Source organism: Rana temporaria, chromosome 7, assembly GCF_905171775.1.
Source record: "Rana temporaria chromosome 7, aRanTem1.1, whole genome shotgun sequence".
Classification (NCBI taxonomy): Eukaryota; Metazoa; Chordata; class Amphibia; order Anura; family Ranidae; genus Rana; species Rana temporaria.
The window spans coordinates 118,269,053-118,287,494 of NC_053495.1; the positions used below are offsets into that span (position 1 = coordinate 118,269,053).

General features: G+C 44.6%; 1 protein-coding gene across 1 annotated transcript in view; it reads left to right on the forward strand.

Moving 5' to 3' along the window:
- Positions 1–18,442, forward strand: part of SLC25A24 (solute carrier family 25 member 24) — a 72,109-nt gene that overhangs the window by 19,310 nt on the left and 34,357 nt on the right. Inside the window, exons 3-4 of the mRNA XM_040359895.1 lie at positions 2,709–2,796; positions 16,787–16,898. Coding sequence (XP_040215829.1) covers positions 2,709–2,796; positions 16,787–16,898 — 200 coding nt within the window. The remainder of the gene's footprint in view (positions 1–2,708; positions 2,797–16,786; positions 16,899–18,442) is intronic.

The window sequence follows — 18,442 nt, forward strand, 5'->3', positions numbered from 1 at the left end:
ATGAAATCACCTGTAATATGTCCAGAACTCCTGCAATACATGAATTATCAGTTATCAGTCACCCTATGCCCAAAAGGGGCACAGGGTGACCCTAGACCCAAGAGTCATTAGTGACGCTGGCACAGCAGTACCCCCCCATCCTTCAAAAGTCTCTGGGTGTCACGGGTCATTCCGTTACAATATATAACTACAGCAGCTGACACAATATTGTTGGATACAATGGAAAATAATGAAAGTTGTGGTGTAGCGCTAAAATAATAATAAAAAGTTCATATGTAACATTCCAATAAATGTCAATTTAAATGTAGATCCAATCCAAAGTTCATATGTATCACTCCAATAGATGACAATCTGAAATCTGGATCCAATCCAAAAGAAATCCAGAAGAGAGGAGGAATCAAGTGCAAGGATAATAGCCGAGCCTCCACCAACACCCAAACACACTGACCCTTACCGTCAGTACATATAAAATGCACATGTAGGATATTCCAACCCAAGGAACAGATGGAACTCTTGATTCACAGGATAATAGATCATTCAAAGAAAAAACATCCACCTCTTCTCCTTCTATGGACTTGTAATTTTCTCTGTTTTTAAATTTAAGCTCTGCACTCAGCCGATATGCAGACTCTGTGTCCACTTCAACACCATTTTCATTGGGACAGAGCCTCGCTCTGCCACGATGTGTGTGTGTGTATATATGTATGTATATGTGTGTGTGTGTGTGTAATATATAAATATATATATATATATATATATATATATATATATATAATATATATAATATATTATATAAAAAAAACCTAGGGATGCACCGATATATTGGTGGCCGATACATATCGGCCGAAAATAGCAATTTGTGGGACATGCCGAAATACATTTAAAATTGCCGATAATGACCGCCCTCCGTGGGTGGTACGATTGCGTATAGGAGGGGTGGCAGGTTCTTGTACAAATGTAGCCGCGGTCACCAGACCAGTACAGAGCGCGGGCAGCGGCAGTGGCACTGTACATATTGTGTGCCGACTGCCGCGAGCGCTCTTCCTAGCTCAATTTAAATTTTTTTTTACTCCCCTCTTCACTCCCCCTGCTCTATGGGGGAGTCTCTTGGTTCAGTCCAGCGGCGTGAGCCGTGTTGACGTCACGGCCGGAGGCGATGGAGGACTCGGAGCGCTGGGCAGGAAGGGAGCTGTGCTGCTAAAAAAGTAAGCAGAACAGAACCTGTTAGAAGTTAACAAACAAAATGGCTGGATTGGGGGGGGGGGGGGAGAGTGGTTAACTTAATACTGACTGAGGTGACCAGCACTTTCTTAATGAAAAAATGGCAGATAAAAAAAAGTTATCTGCCATTTTTTCACAGTGGCTCAGTGAGGCTGCAATTGATGTTTTTTTGGTAGTCAGAGAAGGCAAGCATGGCTCAATAACACACAAACGTTTTTAAAAAAAAAAAACGTTTGTGTGTTATTGAGCCATGCTTGCCTTCTCTGACTACCAAAAAAAACATCAATTGCAGCCTCTCTGTGCCAACACAGGTAGCCACTGTGCCCATCCAACGCAGCCACTGTGCCCATCCAACGCAGCCACTGTGCCCATCCAACGCAGCCACTGTGCCCATCCAACGCAGCCACTGTGCCATCACGTGCAGCCACTGTGCCAACACACGCAGCCACTGTGACCATCATGTAATACATACAATTATTTAAAAAAAATTGAAATAGGGGGAAAACAAAGAAAAGTAATTTTCGGTTTCGGACTGAATTTTTTTTTTTTTTTTCGGTTTCTTTTTAGAGGTGCTGCAGGTGTGAACGATCCTTTTTAGTCGAGGAAATAACTAATTTTTGGACTTTTTAGGCACAGTTGGTTGGTCAGAATACAGTCACACAGAGAATAGTTTTCTCTAAAAATGTCTTGGTTTATTAAGACATAAAAAGAAAAATTGTAATACATAATAAAAGAAAGATTGTCATTCGCAGCAAAAACTATCTAATGGGCTAACTTGGCAAGCCTCTCCAAGTACAATAACAGGAGTAGTAAAGGATAATAGTATATCAACAATAAGGTTGAAAACTTTCAAGACATGAAAGGCAACCCGTAAGTACAGATTATGGTCCTGTATCGTTATGAAGGTGCAGACATGGGATGTCTGCGATGGTATGGCTTGCTGGGTTTAGCTGACTCGACCGGTTTCACGCTAACTCACAGCGCTTCCTCGCGGAGTCTTAGTATGGTTGGAGATAGTGTTGGGAGCATTGGTAATGATCCATAGAATGTAGGTATTAGGCAAAGGGATTTCCTAGCAAAAGGGTTAAATATGTCCGGGCTGCTGGACGTATATTGATAGGTAGTAAAATGACCCCAGAATAGGGTATAGAGTCTTCAATGGAGGAGGAAGGTGCCTAGGGGGAGAGTGAGGAAAAAAGGGGGAAGTTCCCTTTAGCCCTGCCACTGGTTACAGAGGATGCCTGGTAAAAAAATATATTCAAAGGGTGACCATGCCTAATTATCAGCCTAACAAAGGCTATTATGGCAGCGGTGAACCTGGTTGGTAGTAGCGGTGGCAAATATCTCCACAAGTCTCCAGAGAGACTGCAGCTGCACAGAGATTACATGTGTTTGTGCTTTTTCATTTGCAATAATCTTGGAGCATATTTTTTAATTTACATGAAAAACCTTTTTATCCACTCGTCTTTTCACTTTTCTCATTCCAGGAAAGATTGAAGCTTCTGAAATCTTAAATTCCCTTAAGACTTTAGGTATCAACATTTCAGCAGATCATGCTGAGAAAATCCTCAAAAGGTAAGTACCTCACAGGCAACTTCCAGGTAGCCCTTTAAATAATACTAATAGCATCTGCAACATGAAATTGAAAGTGCATGTATAGCCAAAACTTATTTTTTTTATTTTTTTTGGATTGAGTAGGGAAGGGTAATACCCTCTGTTGTGTGTGGTGTGTTTTTTTTGTCTGTCTATGTACTGTTGGGGAGGTTTCCTTTTCATGTCCCGTTCTGGAGACACAACCGGAAGTGCAAAAAGACCTTTTTCCAAAGTGTTGGGGGATTCCTCTTAAGTCAGTCATAGACAGAGACATTTTTCTTTCCTGCATCCACAGATTGCAAGAAAGAGACTCCCCCCCCCCCCCCCCCCCATTAACACAGTCGGTGTTGAGGGGGAATCCTTCCCGCGGAGCCATTGTGTTCTCCCCTCCCTGCCAGGAGAACAGTGATTACTACTATAGTAGCTGCATGTAAAATCCGACAGGCTGGTTGTACCCAAGTTGATCGATCAGTGTGAAAGGGGTCTAAAATGTTTTCTCATCTAATGATTTCCCCTTGCCTCTTGTTTTAAGGGCAGTTGTAATTATTTTCATGTCTCATTTTCCTGTCTGGATGACAGTGGGTACTAAGACAAAGCTGAATCTCCCTATCAGGGACATGGATAGCACTGAAACTTAACAGGGATTCTAATCTGTTCCTGCTGTAGCCTTTAAAAAATGTAACGTCCCATAAAAAAAAAAAAATATGTTTAAGTGATAATGTGCTAGTATGCACTGCATTATGACCGACTTGACTTAAAACCAAGCCCCTCCAGTGGCACGCTGTCAACGCTTCCATCTGCACCCTGTCTCCCTTCTGGGTTTGCACATTTGAATGGCTGGGCCGCAGCGACTTCACTCCTGCGCATGGGCATGGGAGTCATGGTTGCGGCACAGCACTCTCAATGGATGGTATACTCCAGTGACTTCACCACCCACTATAAATGTGAATATCTCCTAAATGGTACATGTTTTAGCAGATATTCACTGTACCTAAAGGTAAGCCTTTATTATAAGTCATATCGCTTGTAAATGGGTTTACAATACCAGCTAAAAATAACAAGACAAAAATGAATGGTCCATTTAAAAGATGAAATAGGAAATTGTTTTTTTTGTGCAATATTACCCTTCAATCCAGAAATTTCCCATGTAGTGTGTGTGTGTGTGCGTGTGTTTTTTTATTTTTTTATTATTATTATTTTTGTTTTTATTATTTCTTTCTTTAGCCTTATGAACAGTATCATTTAAAGAGGTTTATAAACCTCTATGTGGAAGTTGTACCTATAGGTAAGACTTATTATAGGATTACCTATAGGTACTGTAAATCTATCCTACATGTGAGCCGTTTAGGAGATATTTACTCTGTTTTGCGCCAATGTCATGTTAATGCTCCCTTAATCCCATAGAACACGCCTGCAATTCTGCTTTTGTTACATACCGTGGGCTTCAGTTACTAAAAATCAAGGAGAGAAGTGTCCCATGCAAAAGCATGTCTTTTTTGCAAATTGCTTTCTCATGCAGGTGTTTTTCTCTAGTCGTCTTCCAGGACAGCCTCTTGAGACCTTGGGCTCCTCCCTCCGGGACAGGAAACACGTACACCCTTTTCTTTAAAGGGCAGTCCTCCAGGTCTCCTCCTCAGTTATTTGTGTTTCCTGCCAGAAGGGAAGGAGCACGTCAAGGGACTAGAGAATGCTGGACTTCCCTCTCTGCCTTGGTACCCCTCTGTTCCTGGTCGGAAGAGGAGGTCACCAAGTTCCTGCTGCTGTCCTTTATGCTCGGGGAGAGCGGGGACCCTTGGGGCTTAAAATCCTCCCCCCCTATCCCCAGTACCTGGCCTCAGTAGCGTGGATTCCACAGCAGGGACTCAGCATGGCGGCGGTGAGTGACGCTGGCTTAGCCATGCCGCCCGGCACTTACTTCTCTTCCGGGCGGCGCTGAGGGGCGGGGCGGATTCGTTCCTCGGGCGGAAGTGCGTCAGAGGAACGAGTCATCAAGGGGCGCCGACGGATGTGGTCCCGTCCGTCAACAGGCGCAGCAGAGGAACGAAGGCTCCGGAGCGGCGTGTTTCACGGCAGCAGCGCTGTTTACAACACGGGGACTGATGGAGGAAGCGAGGGCTACAAACTCCGGGTCCACCGGCCCCGGCATCTCCCAGGTAAGGGGGCGAGGCCGTTCTGCCTTACTCTGGGGGATTAGGTCTGAAAACAGACCACTATCACTTCTCCCTCCCTGGGTGGGGAACTTGGTGGAGGGACTCCCCCGCACTTATTTTCTGACTAATCTCACAGTGGTGTGTGGTCATAGGGGCTGTTTCTGACGACTATGCTTGGCTATGTGTTTGCTTGCAGGTCAAAGCTCAGGACAAGACAGCAGTCCAGGCCCCAAAAAGAAAGTGCGCTGTGTGTGGGGAGAAGTTAGGCTCTAGCTGGAAAAAGCCTCTATGTGCTGAGTGCATCGCCAGCTTAGTTAAAGACGACTCCACTGCTGAATGTCATAAAGTTTTGACATCTGTCAGGGACGAATTGGCATCCACATTCAGCTCCTTTAGGGGGATGATGGATAGGGTGCAAATGCCATCCCCAATTTATAAAGCCTCTAGTGCACCATCCTTGGTGGCCACTCCCGGAGTGTTTGAGCAGGAGGAAGAGGAGGCTGGTGGGTCCACACGGTCCCAAGCCTCTTCCCAGATGGACTCAGCATCGGGCTCAGAGGTAGAGGAAGATTCCTACAGGGGGACAAGATACAAGTTATCTCTAGAGGACGTAGGAGAATTGCTTAATGCTATCTACGAAACCTTAGAGATTCGAGAGGAACCGGTCCAGTTATCAAAGCACGACCAGTTATACCAAGGGTGCAGTGCTCAAAAGACCAAGGTCTTCCCTGTCCACAAGTCGCTAATAGAAGCTATCTTGCAGGAGTGGGAGCAGCCTGAAAAAAGGCCCTTTTTTGCGGGGAATTTAAAAAGGAGATACCCTTTTGAGGATAATGCATCACAGCCCTGGAACAAAAACCCCAAGCTTGATGCACCCCTAGCCAAGGTCTCTAAAAGAACCGACCTGGCCTTTGACGACCTTGGATGTCTTAAGGATCCCATGGACAAAAGGGGTGAAATACTACTCAAAAGAGCATGGGATGCCTCCACCATTGCACTAAAACCTGCTCTGGCGGCTACGTGCGTGGCTAGAAATCTAGAATGTTGGCTCAATCAGCTTCAAGCCCACATTACAGCGGGTACTTCTAGGCAACAGATTCTGAAATCTTTCCCGTTGCTTATGAAAGCTGTGGGCTTTCTAGCTGATGCTTCTTCTGAATCAGTGAAGCTGGCAGCCAGATCAGCTGCCCTGGTTAATGCGGCCAGAAGGTCAGTCTGGTTAAAGACGTGGACCGGAGATGCAGCGTCAAAACTAAAACTCTGCGGTTTGCCTTTTTCGGGGGACCATTTGTTTGGTCCGGGCCTCCAAGAGGCTCTGGAAAGGACGCAGGATAAAAAGAAAGCTTTTCCCGAGAGAAAGAAAAAAGATGGGAATAGAAAGTTTTTTCGAGGGTTCAAGCAGAACCAAAAAGACGATAACCGTCCTAAAAAACACTGGGCTAACCAGAAAGGACGAGGTCGAGGGGGTATCTTGTTTAACCCTCCTCAGGCTACCCCCAAAACCCAGTGACATTCAGGTCCCCGTGGGAGGAAGACTGGGGGAGTTCCTCCTGCAATGGACAAAGTCTACAGTCAGTCCGTTTGTTTTGGATATAATAAAAAACAGTTACAGACTAGAATTCCTGTCCCCTCCCCCTCCATTACTTCTAATCACCCAACTACCAAAAGATCGGGAGAAAGCGGAAGCCTTAAGCCTCCTCATAGGAGACTTATTAGACCAGAGAGTCTTGGTGGAGGTTCCCCTAGCGGAAAAGGGTCTAGGAGTGTATTCACACGTGTTCGTGGTGAAAAAACCCTCAGGAAAATACAGACTGATATTGAATTTACGCCCCCTGAACAAGTTTGTCAGGTACAAGCGCTTCAGAATGGAGTCAATTTTTTCAGTGACCAATCTTATCTTTCCAAATTGCTTTATGGCCACGGTGGATCTAAGGGATGCATACCTGCATATCCCAATTCGCCCGGAAAGTCAGAAATTTCTGAGGTTGGCAGTGAAGATGGGGACGACAACCAAACACTTCCAGTTCAGGGCTCTCCCCTTTGGACTGTCGTCCTCCCCAAGAATCTTCACCAAAGTGCTGGCAGAAGCCTTGGCGCACCTGAGAACACGGAATATCACAGTAATTCCATACTTGGACGACCTCTTATTCTTAGCCCCATCAGGTCCCCAACTAGAGAGCGACCTAAGGGTGTCCCTGTCCTTCCTGAGCTCCTTAGGGTGGTTGGTCAACAAAGACAAATCACAACTGGTACCTTCCCAAGAAGTCATGTATTTGGGATACAGAATTTCCTCGGTGGAAAGAAAGACCTTTCTCCCACTGTAAAAATTCCACAAATTGGAACAAGCAATTGCACAGCTTCAAACAAATTTAGAAGCCAGCATCAGGGAGGTGATGAGAGTCTTGGGACTCATGTCAGCCTGTTTCCCAGCGGTGCCCTGGGCCCGGTTCCACCTACGCCCCCTACAGGGGCTTATGCTCAAACATTGGAATGGCAGGAAGGAAGGGTTGGACCTTCCAATGCCTATCCCAGACAGAATCAAAAGAGATCTGTGGTGGTGGCGGTCCAAAAAGAGCCTAGAGAGAGGGCTCTCATGGCAACCCCCAACTGCCCTGGTGCTGACCACCGACGCCAGCGGAAAGGGTTGGGGAGCCCACTTGGAGGAGACTTGGACCCAGGGACAATGGTCCTCTTCAGAAGTCCTAAAGTCATCAAACCAAAAGGAGCTGTTGGCCGTCCTGAGGGCCATACAGACTTTTGGGAGTCGCCTAGTAGGACAACACCTACAAGTAAGGACGGACAATGCGTCTACGGTAGCCTACCTAAACAAACAAGGGGGCACAAGAAGTCCAGCCCTTCAGGCCACGGCGACACAAATTCTAAGCTGGGCAGAGAAGAATTTGATATACCTTTCGGCAGTCCACTTGAAAGGATCTCTAAATACCCTGGCTGACTTTCTCAGCAGACAGTCAGTAAATCAGGACGAGTGGTGTCTGAACCAGGTTGTGTTCGAACAAATAGTCTCTCTCTGGGGATTACCAGAAGTGGACCTATTCGCAGCAGAAGGGAACAAGAAAGTTCCAGTGTTCTTCTCTATCCACCATCAGGACAGGTCGAAGGGCATAGATGCCTTCACCCATCCCTGGCATTTCAACCTAGCATATGCCTTTCCCCCAGTGAGATTAATTCCCAGGGTAATTCAGAAGTTTATCAGGGAATGCACGGACCTGATTCTGGTCACGCCGTTTTGGCCGAAGCGACCTTGGTTCTCCAGCCTAAAGAGACTGGCTCTATATCAACCTTGGTCACTTCCGGAAAGAGAGGACCTACTGTCCATAGGTCCAGTTCTTCACCCTCGGATAAAGAACATGAAATTAACTGTTTGGTTTCTGAGGAACAACTCTTAAAAGCCCGTGACTTTTCAGATAGGGTAGTGAAGACCCTACTGGAATGTCGCAAGCCAGTGACCAGGGCTATCTACTCCAAGATCTGGGAAAAGTTCAATTCCTGGAGGTTGGAGCAAGGGTCTTTCCAAACTAATATTCCAGCAGTGCTGGATTTTCTGCAAGCTGGGGTAGAACTGGGCTTATCCTTAAGCACCCTCAAGGTACAGGCTGCGGCCTTAAGCATTTTTTTGGAGACTCCCCTTCAGCAGGATCGCTTTGTTAGAAACTTTTTCAAAAGCCTGGCAAGATCCAACGTTAGGGTTAAAGCATGCCCTACGTGGGATCTCTCGCTGGTACTAAAAGCTCTCACCAACAAGCCTTTTGAGCCGCTGGAGGAATCTTCTCTGAAACACGTGACATTAAAGACAGCATTCCTAGTCGCCATAACCTCGGCTAGAAGAGTTAGAGAGGGCCTGAAGATCACTATTAGAGAGCCCTTCCTGAAGGTTTTAGATGATGGGGTCATTCTTAGGACGGACCCAAATTATTTGCCAAAAGTGGCATCTACCTTCCACAGAACTCAGGATATTATCCTACCAACTCTGCATTCCTCGTCAGAGAATGATGAGGGGGAATTGTTGTCCCTACTGGACGTTAAAATAAATATTTTATTCTATTTAGAGGCCACTAAGCAGTTTAGACTTGGTGATTCCCTTTTTGTTAATTTTTCTGGTACCCGTAAAGGTTACGGGACGTCTAAATCCTCTATAGCCAGATGGCTAAGGATGCTAATTACTGAGGCTTATCAGATAGGGGGTAAAGAACCACCGATTGTCAAAGCCCACTCTACCCGGGCAGTTGCAGTTTCTTGGGCAGAGAGAGCCGGAGCTTCCCCGGAAGAGATCTGTAAGGCGGCAGCCTGGACTTCCTATTCAACCTTTGCAAGGCATTATCGGTTGGACCTTATGTCAGATAAAGATCAGGCCTTCGGACGAAGGGTCCTACAGACAGTGGTCCCACCCTAAAAAGAGTAAGTTTCTTGCTTATCTCAAGAGGCTGTCCTGGAAGACGACTAGAGAAAAACCGGAGTTAGGCTTACCGGTAACTCTGTTTCTAGGAGTCTTCCAGGACAGCCGGAGTTTTTCCCACCCGGTGTCAATCTAGGAACTGGTAGTGTGGTAATGATCTAACGATGTGTAGATTGTGTCTTTCAGAGTCTTCTGTTATTTCTCGGGCAAACTGAGGAGGAGACCTGGAGGGCTGCCCTTTAAAGAAAAGGGTGTACGTGTTTCCTGTCCCGGAGGGAGGAGCCCAAGGTCTCAAGAGGCTGTCCTGGAAGACTCCTAGAAACAGAGTTACCGGTAAGCCTAACTCCGTTTTTTTTTTTTTTTTTTTTTTTTTTTTTTTTATATATTGAAGTGCAAATTGGTAACTTTTTACATTAATTATTTGACTCCTTAAAGAGGAGGTCTGCCCAAATTTTGTTTTATTAAAAGCCAGCAGCTACACATACTACAGCTGCTGGCTTTTAATAATAGGACACTTACCTGTCCTGGAGTCCAGCGATGTTGACACCGCAGCTGATGTTCCCTTCATTGAGACGTCACCATTGCGGGGAAGGGAACCCAGCAGTGTAGCCTTACGGCTTCACACCGGGAACCCTACTGCACATGAGTGAGGCGCCCCTCTATTTGCCTACTGGCCCAGTGACACAGGGAGGAGGAGGGAGTCCCACGGTGACGTCATGGGCCACGTGCGGATCTCCCAGAAGTGGGAACAGGATACCTGCACCCCCCCCCCCCCCGAAAGATGGCAATTGTGGCACCACAGGGGGATGGGAGACAAATGAGTGGAAGTTCCACTGGTGTCGATGCCAGACACTGCATGTGATTCACACCACATTGCTGTGCAGATCAAATGCGATGCATCGCATTTGGACCAAATTCATGCCCTTTTTTCGATCTGCGAATCAATCAGGGGGTGTCATTAACTTTGTATTGACACCCGCAGTGGTTCTCAGAGGGCACTGTGAACCGCCGGCGATTCAGGTGCAATGCGGGAACCTGCACTGGATTTGCAGGGTTTCCCATATTGCACCAGTGCAACCGAGCCTAAAAGAGAGACAAACCTGTTCTGAGAAAAACTGTATGATTTGAAGACACAAAGTTGTTACAAAGTTATACATTGAATCTTTAATCTGTAAAACTTTGCTTTTACTGCACTTAAAAATAAGTGCTCTTAATGGTTAGTGTGTCACACCAAGCTACAACAAAAGAAGGACTTGTGCAATATTTCATTAATCAAAACTGGTGCTAGAGGGGAAATTGCATTTCTGAAATGTACTTTTTGTTGGACCACAGCGTGTTACCAAGGAGCACTTCCCTTTCAAACATAGGCCCCATTCATATCTGAGCTGCTCAAAATTACATTAAAATTATGACAAAACGTGCAATGTGTGTATTTAAAAAAAAATATTTTTTTAAGAAATACAAACCAAACAGGCACTGGTGATGTAGCCTTCCCAGGATGCATCTGTGGGGCCAGGAATAAATCACTACTGCCTCACTCAACCCGGCAGTGGAAAAACATTAATTACAAGAAGCAACTTTCGATCCTCTCTTCACAGCGCTGACAGAACAAGCTAGACAAATAAGGTGAAATTGCACTTTAATGACTGTAAGATTTCACATTGGCAGAGGAGGAAGCTATTGGATCAGCATGGCAGTCAGGCAACTTACTTTAAAAAAAAAAAAAAAACAAGGTCAGCTATGGCCAGAGCATGATCCAATTTGCTACAGCAGGGGAATAAATTCCTTCTTGATCCCCCGCCGGCACACCAAATTTAAGGCACTTTTTTTTTTCTGCAACATTGTAAGTTCATTACCAACCTTCTTAATAAATATTTTATATGTTTTAATGCACTATGTGGAGCTATCATTATCTCTTACATATCGGGCACATATGCTGATGACCTATGATCATTATTGGATGAGATTCTCTGCTTAAAGCGGTGGTTCACCCTGTTTTAACACATCCTGTCTATGCAAATGCTATGCATAGACAATCACCAAACGATTTTTTATTTTTTTTTTGAGTCCTCCTTACCCCTTTTCAGATGGTGTTCGCGACCTGTCAATCAAAATCCCCTGCGGGGAATGGGCGTGTGAGTCCATTCCCCCCCGTCCTGTCAATCGAATTCTGTAACTTCTCCGGAGACGCGCTGTGCTCTAATCGCGCAACATCTCGCCGGTCACGCAAAGCTAGAAGTCTGCACAACGGGGCGTGAGCTTGTTACGCCGGCCGTTGTTATGGCAACCATGTAGTGTTGACGGCGACGCTCGCCGTCAACACTGCACATGCGCGGGATCGAGCAGTGAATGCTGGGAGGCCAGCATTCGCCGTATCCCGGAAGAAGACCCTGTCGGCTTCACAGTGCCCACAGGTAAGATGGAAACGTCCATCGCCTCAGAATCAAAAATATACTTTACAGAATTACAGCGCATAGGCCGGCTTAAGGAGTGGGACACCCTGTTAGTGTGGGAGTACAGCTAAGCCCTGTGGATTAGTGGGGGAAAAAAAAAAACGATATCCCGCGGAACCCCCGCTTTAAGGATCGGATTTGAGCTGCGTTTTTGGAGTGAGAATTTCGATTACATGCTTTTAGTGATCCTCTGTCATAAGGGATCATGGCAAGTTGGTAAGGAGTAATTTCTACTGATTGGTGGAGGATTCATCACATTTTTGGACACGTTAATTTATCACCCTATGGATTTCTGCACAGAGCACTGGTGTTTATCATCTGTTGTATAATTATTTAAGCACTTATGGACTATATCATTTAGTTTTTTTCTATTTTGAATTTTTAGCTTATTGGTCACCAATATATTTTTAATTCTATTAACTGGCATGAGATTGTTTGCAAATACGGTAACTGATGCATCTATGACATTGGATATATCAGTTTTATTATCACTTATGTTACTAGTCACATATTGGTTTACTACTAGCCTGGTTTTGGTATTAATAATTTTGGTGATTGAATTCCTCAAATTAATACTCATATTATATGGTTAGGGGGTTAGCGCGATTTAATTTTTTCTTTCTGTGTTTTTTCTGTACCAATTGTTTACATGAGAATCGCAGCTCCCAACTGAATAAGCTGCGACTTAGTTTACCAGTTATTTTCTTTTAGCACTTCTAGCGCAGTTTCTTCAATTTTTTCCACTATAAATATTAGTACCCAGTTATATTATGTACATTTAGGAAAGACTCCAGGCCTTCTTTAAAGCGCAGTTCCGACGAAAAAATAAAAGTCAGCAGCTACAAATACTGCAGCTGCTGACTTTTAATATTAGGACACTTACCTGTCCTGGGCGCCCACGATGTCTTCACCCAAAGCCAAAATACGAAGAAAAAATTGCTGCTGCTCCAGGTGTATGCTGATAACCTGAGGTGGAATATCTCGTAGAGTGCCAGCCCCAGCCCGCCTCTGTGGGAAACTTGTAAGAAAAGAAATGGCTGCACATCCAGGAATTCCGATTTGCCTTTTATTGTTCAAAGTGATAACACCAAAGACACCAACACGAGGTCACGTAGATGCTTTTCCCACAAACATCTTGTGCTTAATCATTACTTAATCATGATTAACCACTTGCTTACTAGGCACATATACCCCTTTTCCTGCCCAGGCGAAATGTCAGCTTCCGGCACTGCGTCGCTTTAACTGACAATTGCGACGTGGCTCCCAAACAAAATTGACGTCCTTTTTTTTTTTTTTTTTTTTTTTCTTTTCACAAATTGAGCTTGGTATTTGATCGCCTGTGCGGTTTTTATTTTTTGCGCCAATTTTGTAAAAAAAAAAAAACACAATGGGGTAGATTCACAGACAAGATACGACGGCGTATCTCCAGATACGCCGTCGTATCTCTGAGTCCGGCCGGTCGTATCTATGCGCCTGACTCATAGAATTAGTTACGCATAGATTTCCCTAAGATCCGACCGGCGTAAGTGTCTTGCACCGTCGTATCTTGGGCTGCATATTTACGCTGGCCGCTAGGTGGCGCTTCCGTATATTTACGAGAGGAATATGCAAATGAGCTAGATACGCCGATTCAGAAACGTACGTCCGGCCGGCACATTTTTTTACGTTGTTTACGTTGGGCTTTTTTTGGTGTATAGTTACCCCTGCTATATGAGGCGTATCCTATGTTGAGTATGGCCGTCGTTCCCGCGTCGAGTTTTGAAAATGTTACGTCGTTTGCGTAAGTCGTTCGCGAATAGGGCTGGACGTAATATACGTTCACAACGAAAGCAATACCGATTTGTGGCGGAATTTCGAGCATGCGCACTGCGATTTTTTTGTCAAATTTCGTCAGATTTTTCGTCAAATACGCGGGGTCACAGTTAATATACATAAAACACGCCCACATCATCCACATTTGAATTGGGCGGGCTTACGCCGACACAGATACGTTACGCCGCTGTAACTAAGGGCGCAAGTTGTTTCTAAATACAGAACTTGCGCCCTAAATTACGGCGGCGTAGCGTATCTGAGGTACGTTACGCCGGGCGGATAGATAGACGATTCTATCTGAATCTAGCTCAACATTTTTAATTTTTTACTATAATAAATATCCCATTTAAAAAAAAAAAAAAAGTCTTAGTTTAGGACGATACGTATTCTTCTACATATTTTTAGTAAAAAAAAAAACGCTATAACCGTATAGTGACTGGTTTGCGCAAAAGTTATAGCGCCTACAAAATAGGGGACATAATTATGATTTTTTTATTTATTTATTTTTTTTACTAGGATTGGCGGCGATCTGCGTGTGTTTTTTTTTTTTTTTTTAATTGGGACTGCGACATTATAGCGGACACTTTTGACAAATTTTTGGGACCATTCACATTTATACAGTGAACAGTGCTATAAACATTTATACAGTTAACACTAGGGGGCGAGGAAGGGGTTAAATGTGTAGCCTAGTGAGTGATTCTAACTGTAGGGGAGGGGGTGACTGGGGGAGGTGACTGATCTGTCACCCTATGTACAAGGGACACAGCATCGGTCTCCTCTCCCTGACAGGACGTGGATCTCTGTGTTTACACACAGAGATCCACGGTCCTGCTCAGTTACTGGGCAATCGCTAGTGGCCGCCGGGCACGCGCATCGTGTTCCCAGTAACGCGTCCCCTAGCGGCTTTAAAAGACAAGGACGTCATATGACGTCCTGTCAGAATAACTGAGCTACCTTGCCGCCATCAATTGACTGGTAGTATAGTGGTTAAACACAAAATGTTTGTGTGAAACGCCTCTACGTGACCTAGTGTTGGTGTCTTTGGTGTTATCACTTTGAACAATAAAAGGCAATCGGAATTCCTGGATGTGCAGCCATTACTTTTCTTACAAGTTCCTCACCCAAAGCCGATCTGTCCCTCGCCTCCTGTTTGCAGGCACCGGCATCTTCAGTAAGGGAATCAGGAAGTAAAGCCTTGCAGCTTCACAGCCAGGTTCCATACTGCGCAATGCGTGAGTCGCGCTGCGTGTTCTCACTGGTCATTGCTGTCTTCTGTGATCTGTGCGTCTCCCAGAAGACAGCGGGGGGGGAAGGAGGAGGGGCCGAACCTGCCTGTAGATCGCAGTGGAATCTGTGGCAATCTAATGCCAGAAGTGGGTGCAAATACCTGTATTAGACAGGTATCTGCTCCCCCTCTCCCCCCTGAAAGGTGCCAAATGTGACATCGGAGGAACCGGAAAAGCAGAAGTTCCATTTTTGGGTGGAACTCTGCTTTTTAAAGCAATCTACTGAGTTTGCCAGAACCACCTCTGCAGGGAGTCTATTCAACATTTTCACAGTTTTTACTGTGAAGAAACCTTTCCGTATTTGGAGGTGAAATCTTTTTTCCTCTAGATGTAAAGAGTGCCCCCTTGTCCTCTGTGATGACCTTAACGTGAATAACTTAACACCAAGTTCATATGGACCACTTATGTATTTGTACAAGTTGATCATATCCCCCCTTATTCTCCTCTTCTCAAGAGCGAATACATTCAGTTCCTCTAATCTTTCCTCATAGCTGAGCTCCTCCATGCCTCTTATCAGTTTGGTTGCCCTTCTCTGCACTTTCTCCAGTTCCCCAATATCCTTTTTGAGAACTGGTGCCCAAAACTGAACTGCATATTCCAATGATTTGTACAGGGGCAACATTATATCTCTGTCTCTGGAGTCCATACCTCTCTTAATACAAGAAAGGACTTTGCTCGCTTTGGAAACCGCAGCTTGGCATTGCATGCCATTATTGAGCATAACTTTACATTTATCAACATTAAACCTCATTTGCCACTTAGTTGCCCAATTAGACAGAGCATTGAGGTTGGCTTGTAAATTGGAGACATCCTGTAAGGACGTTATTCCCTTGTACTTTTTTGGGCTCTTTTGCACATATTTTTATTGAGCTTCTTTTAAGCTCATTTGAGCATAAGCGTAAGCTAATTTTTCCAATTTATAATTTTTTTGGTGCGTTTTCAAGCTTCTTCAAACTTTTTATGCTCTTTCGCGCATTTTTGGGTACTTGGGCTTCTTTTCTTTTTGAAAATCTCCTCTCAAAAACGCAAGTTTCGCCTGTTTTTTCTTTATTTATTTTTTTCTGCCTGTAAGAGCATATGCATGTAAAGTCCTGGAAAAAGACATTGACTAATATAGAGAGGAGTTTTCAGGCATACAAATTAGCTCAAAAGCCTGTAGGAGTAAGTAGCTTCTTTTAGCTTCTTTTTGGGATGCATTGTGCAAAAAAGGGCTTAGTTGCACACTTTTCCAAATATATGTGACAGTTGTAGTCCCTCTCCAAGGCTCCTCTGTGTTCTGCAGTCCTGTATCCCGTTCTTTTTGTATTGCTTCATGTGTGTGAAATCCCTGGTGTTCCTGCCATTCCAGCTGCTTTACTATAAAAAAATAGACCACACTAAGCATGAGAGCACAGCATGGTCAGTTCTCTAACTGTTCTGAGAGCTATGCCTGCTCTACTCCAATGGTCAGACTTACATACTTGCCAACTGTCCGAATTTACCAGGATTTGGAACTTTTTCCTGATTTTTAGCGTTTCCCGAAACATGTCCCGGGAAATTCTTTTTTTATAAAATATTTTCTCAGCTCCCTCCACCTCTGCTAGAGGTCCATGGCCGGCAGAGACAATGTCTCCGCGGGCCGCCATTTTACAGAAAAACAAGAGGTGGAGCCGGCCGGGTTGCTAACAATGGATTTTTTTTTATTTATTAATATTTTTTTTTCCTGAAATGACATTGTTATATTATTATATGGATAGTTTAACAGCAGATAACAGAACTTTCTTGCACATTTTTAAAAAATATCAGGCTAAAAGTTTAATAACACAGGTTTGATTCCTTCTTTCTTTTTTGTTTTTCTTCTTCTTCTTCACATGGCAGTATGGATGCAGATGGCACCCTGACAGTAGACTGGAATGAGTGGCGGGACCACTTTCTCTTTAATCCTGCAGATAACATTGATGAAATTGTCCGTTACTGGAAACATTCCACGGTAAGTTTGATTATAAAACAAAGGTCTTCTCTAATGTAGTCATTTATGCTCTCCTATGGTTTGTGTTGATGCCCTTGAGGGTCCCACTTTTAATCCACAAACCAAAAACATGGTAGTAAGTTAACTGGCTTCTGATCAGTGGGCCCTAGCAAGTGCGTATGGCTTGGGTGCGAACATTTCATTGTAGATATCGGAAGTAAGGACAGGTGGGCATCTTCTTCTTCTTCTTTTTTTTTTTTTTTTACGGCCCTAGAGATGAATGAGGACAATAAATCAATTCTCTGAGCAGCTTGTACTTATTGGTCTTCTACAAATGTTCTACTTCAAAAGGTGTGACCAGGTTGTGCAGTTTTAACTAAAGTGATATTAACTACTTGCCGACCAGCCGCTGCAGTTCTACGGCGGCAGGTCGGTTCCCCTGCGCGAGAGCCTGTACAATAATGTCGGCTCTCTAAGCGGCCACTAGGGGCGTGTGCGCGCCATTGGAGGCACGTGCCCCCCGCTCGTCCCTGACACCCGCGCCCGACGCCCGCAATTGCTCGTTACAGAGCGAGGACCGGGAGCTGTGTGTGTAAACACACGGCTCCCGGTCCTGTCAGGGGAGAAATGCCTGACCGTCTGTTCATACAATGTGTGAACAGCGGTCAGTCATTTCCCCTAGTGAGGCCACCTACAGTTAGAACACACCCAGGGAACATACTTAACCCCTTCCCCGCCCCCTAGTGTTAACCCCTTCCCTGCCAGTGGCATTTTTGTAGTAATCCAATGCATTTTTATAGCACTGATCGCTATAAAAATGCCAATGGTTCCAAAAATGTGTCCGAAGTGTCCGCCATAATGTGGCAGTATCGAAAAAAATCGCTGATCGCCGCCATTACTAGTAAAAAATAAAAATATTAATAAAAATGCCATAAAACTACCCCTTATTTTGTAAACGCTATAACTTTTGCGCAAACCAATCTCGAATGGTAGGTTCGCCCCATTCTACAATACAGTTAGACGCTGTGTGATCCGATATCGTAAATGATCCTTTGGATGTCTCCACTATGCACTGCAAGACACTTTGAGATACAAAAACATAATCTATCCTGGAGTATGTTTTATAATTGGCCAAATAAAAAAGTGTAATCTCTGTCGTGCACATGGAAAGTTCTCCAGCTATCTCTTACTTGTAGCTCCTGGAGCAGTCTCTTTGCCTTTCGCAGTTTGACATACGATGGGAGGTCCCCTTTGAGATGACCACCGTTGGATCTAATGCCATATTTAAATCTGTCCCCATCAACACAATCATTAGATTTGGTGGCTTCCTTTTTGTTTCCCCCCCCTGGCTTTACCTAATCATCTGGCCAAAAACACACCTCCTGTATTAGGGTGCCTCCACTTTGGATAAAGGAGCACAGGGCGCCCTTTTGAACAGCAGCATTGTCAGTCTACTCTAGGGGAAGGGGAGTATTGGATTTAATAGCAGATTTAAATACACTAACAAATTGAAGCCAAACTCCAGATAATACCCCATAAGCAGTTGCAGCAAACTGTTTGTTTTC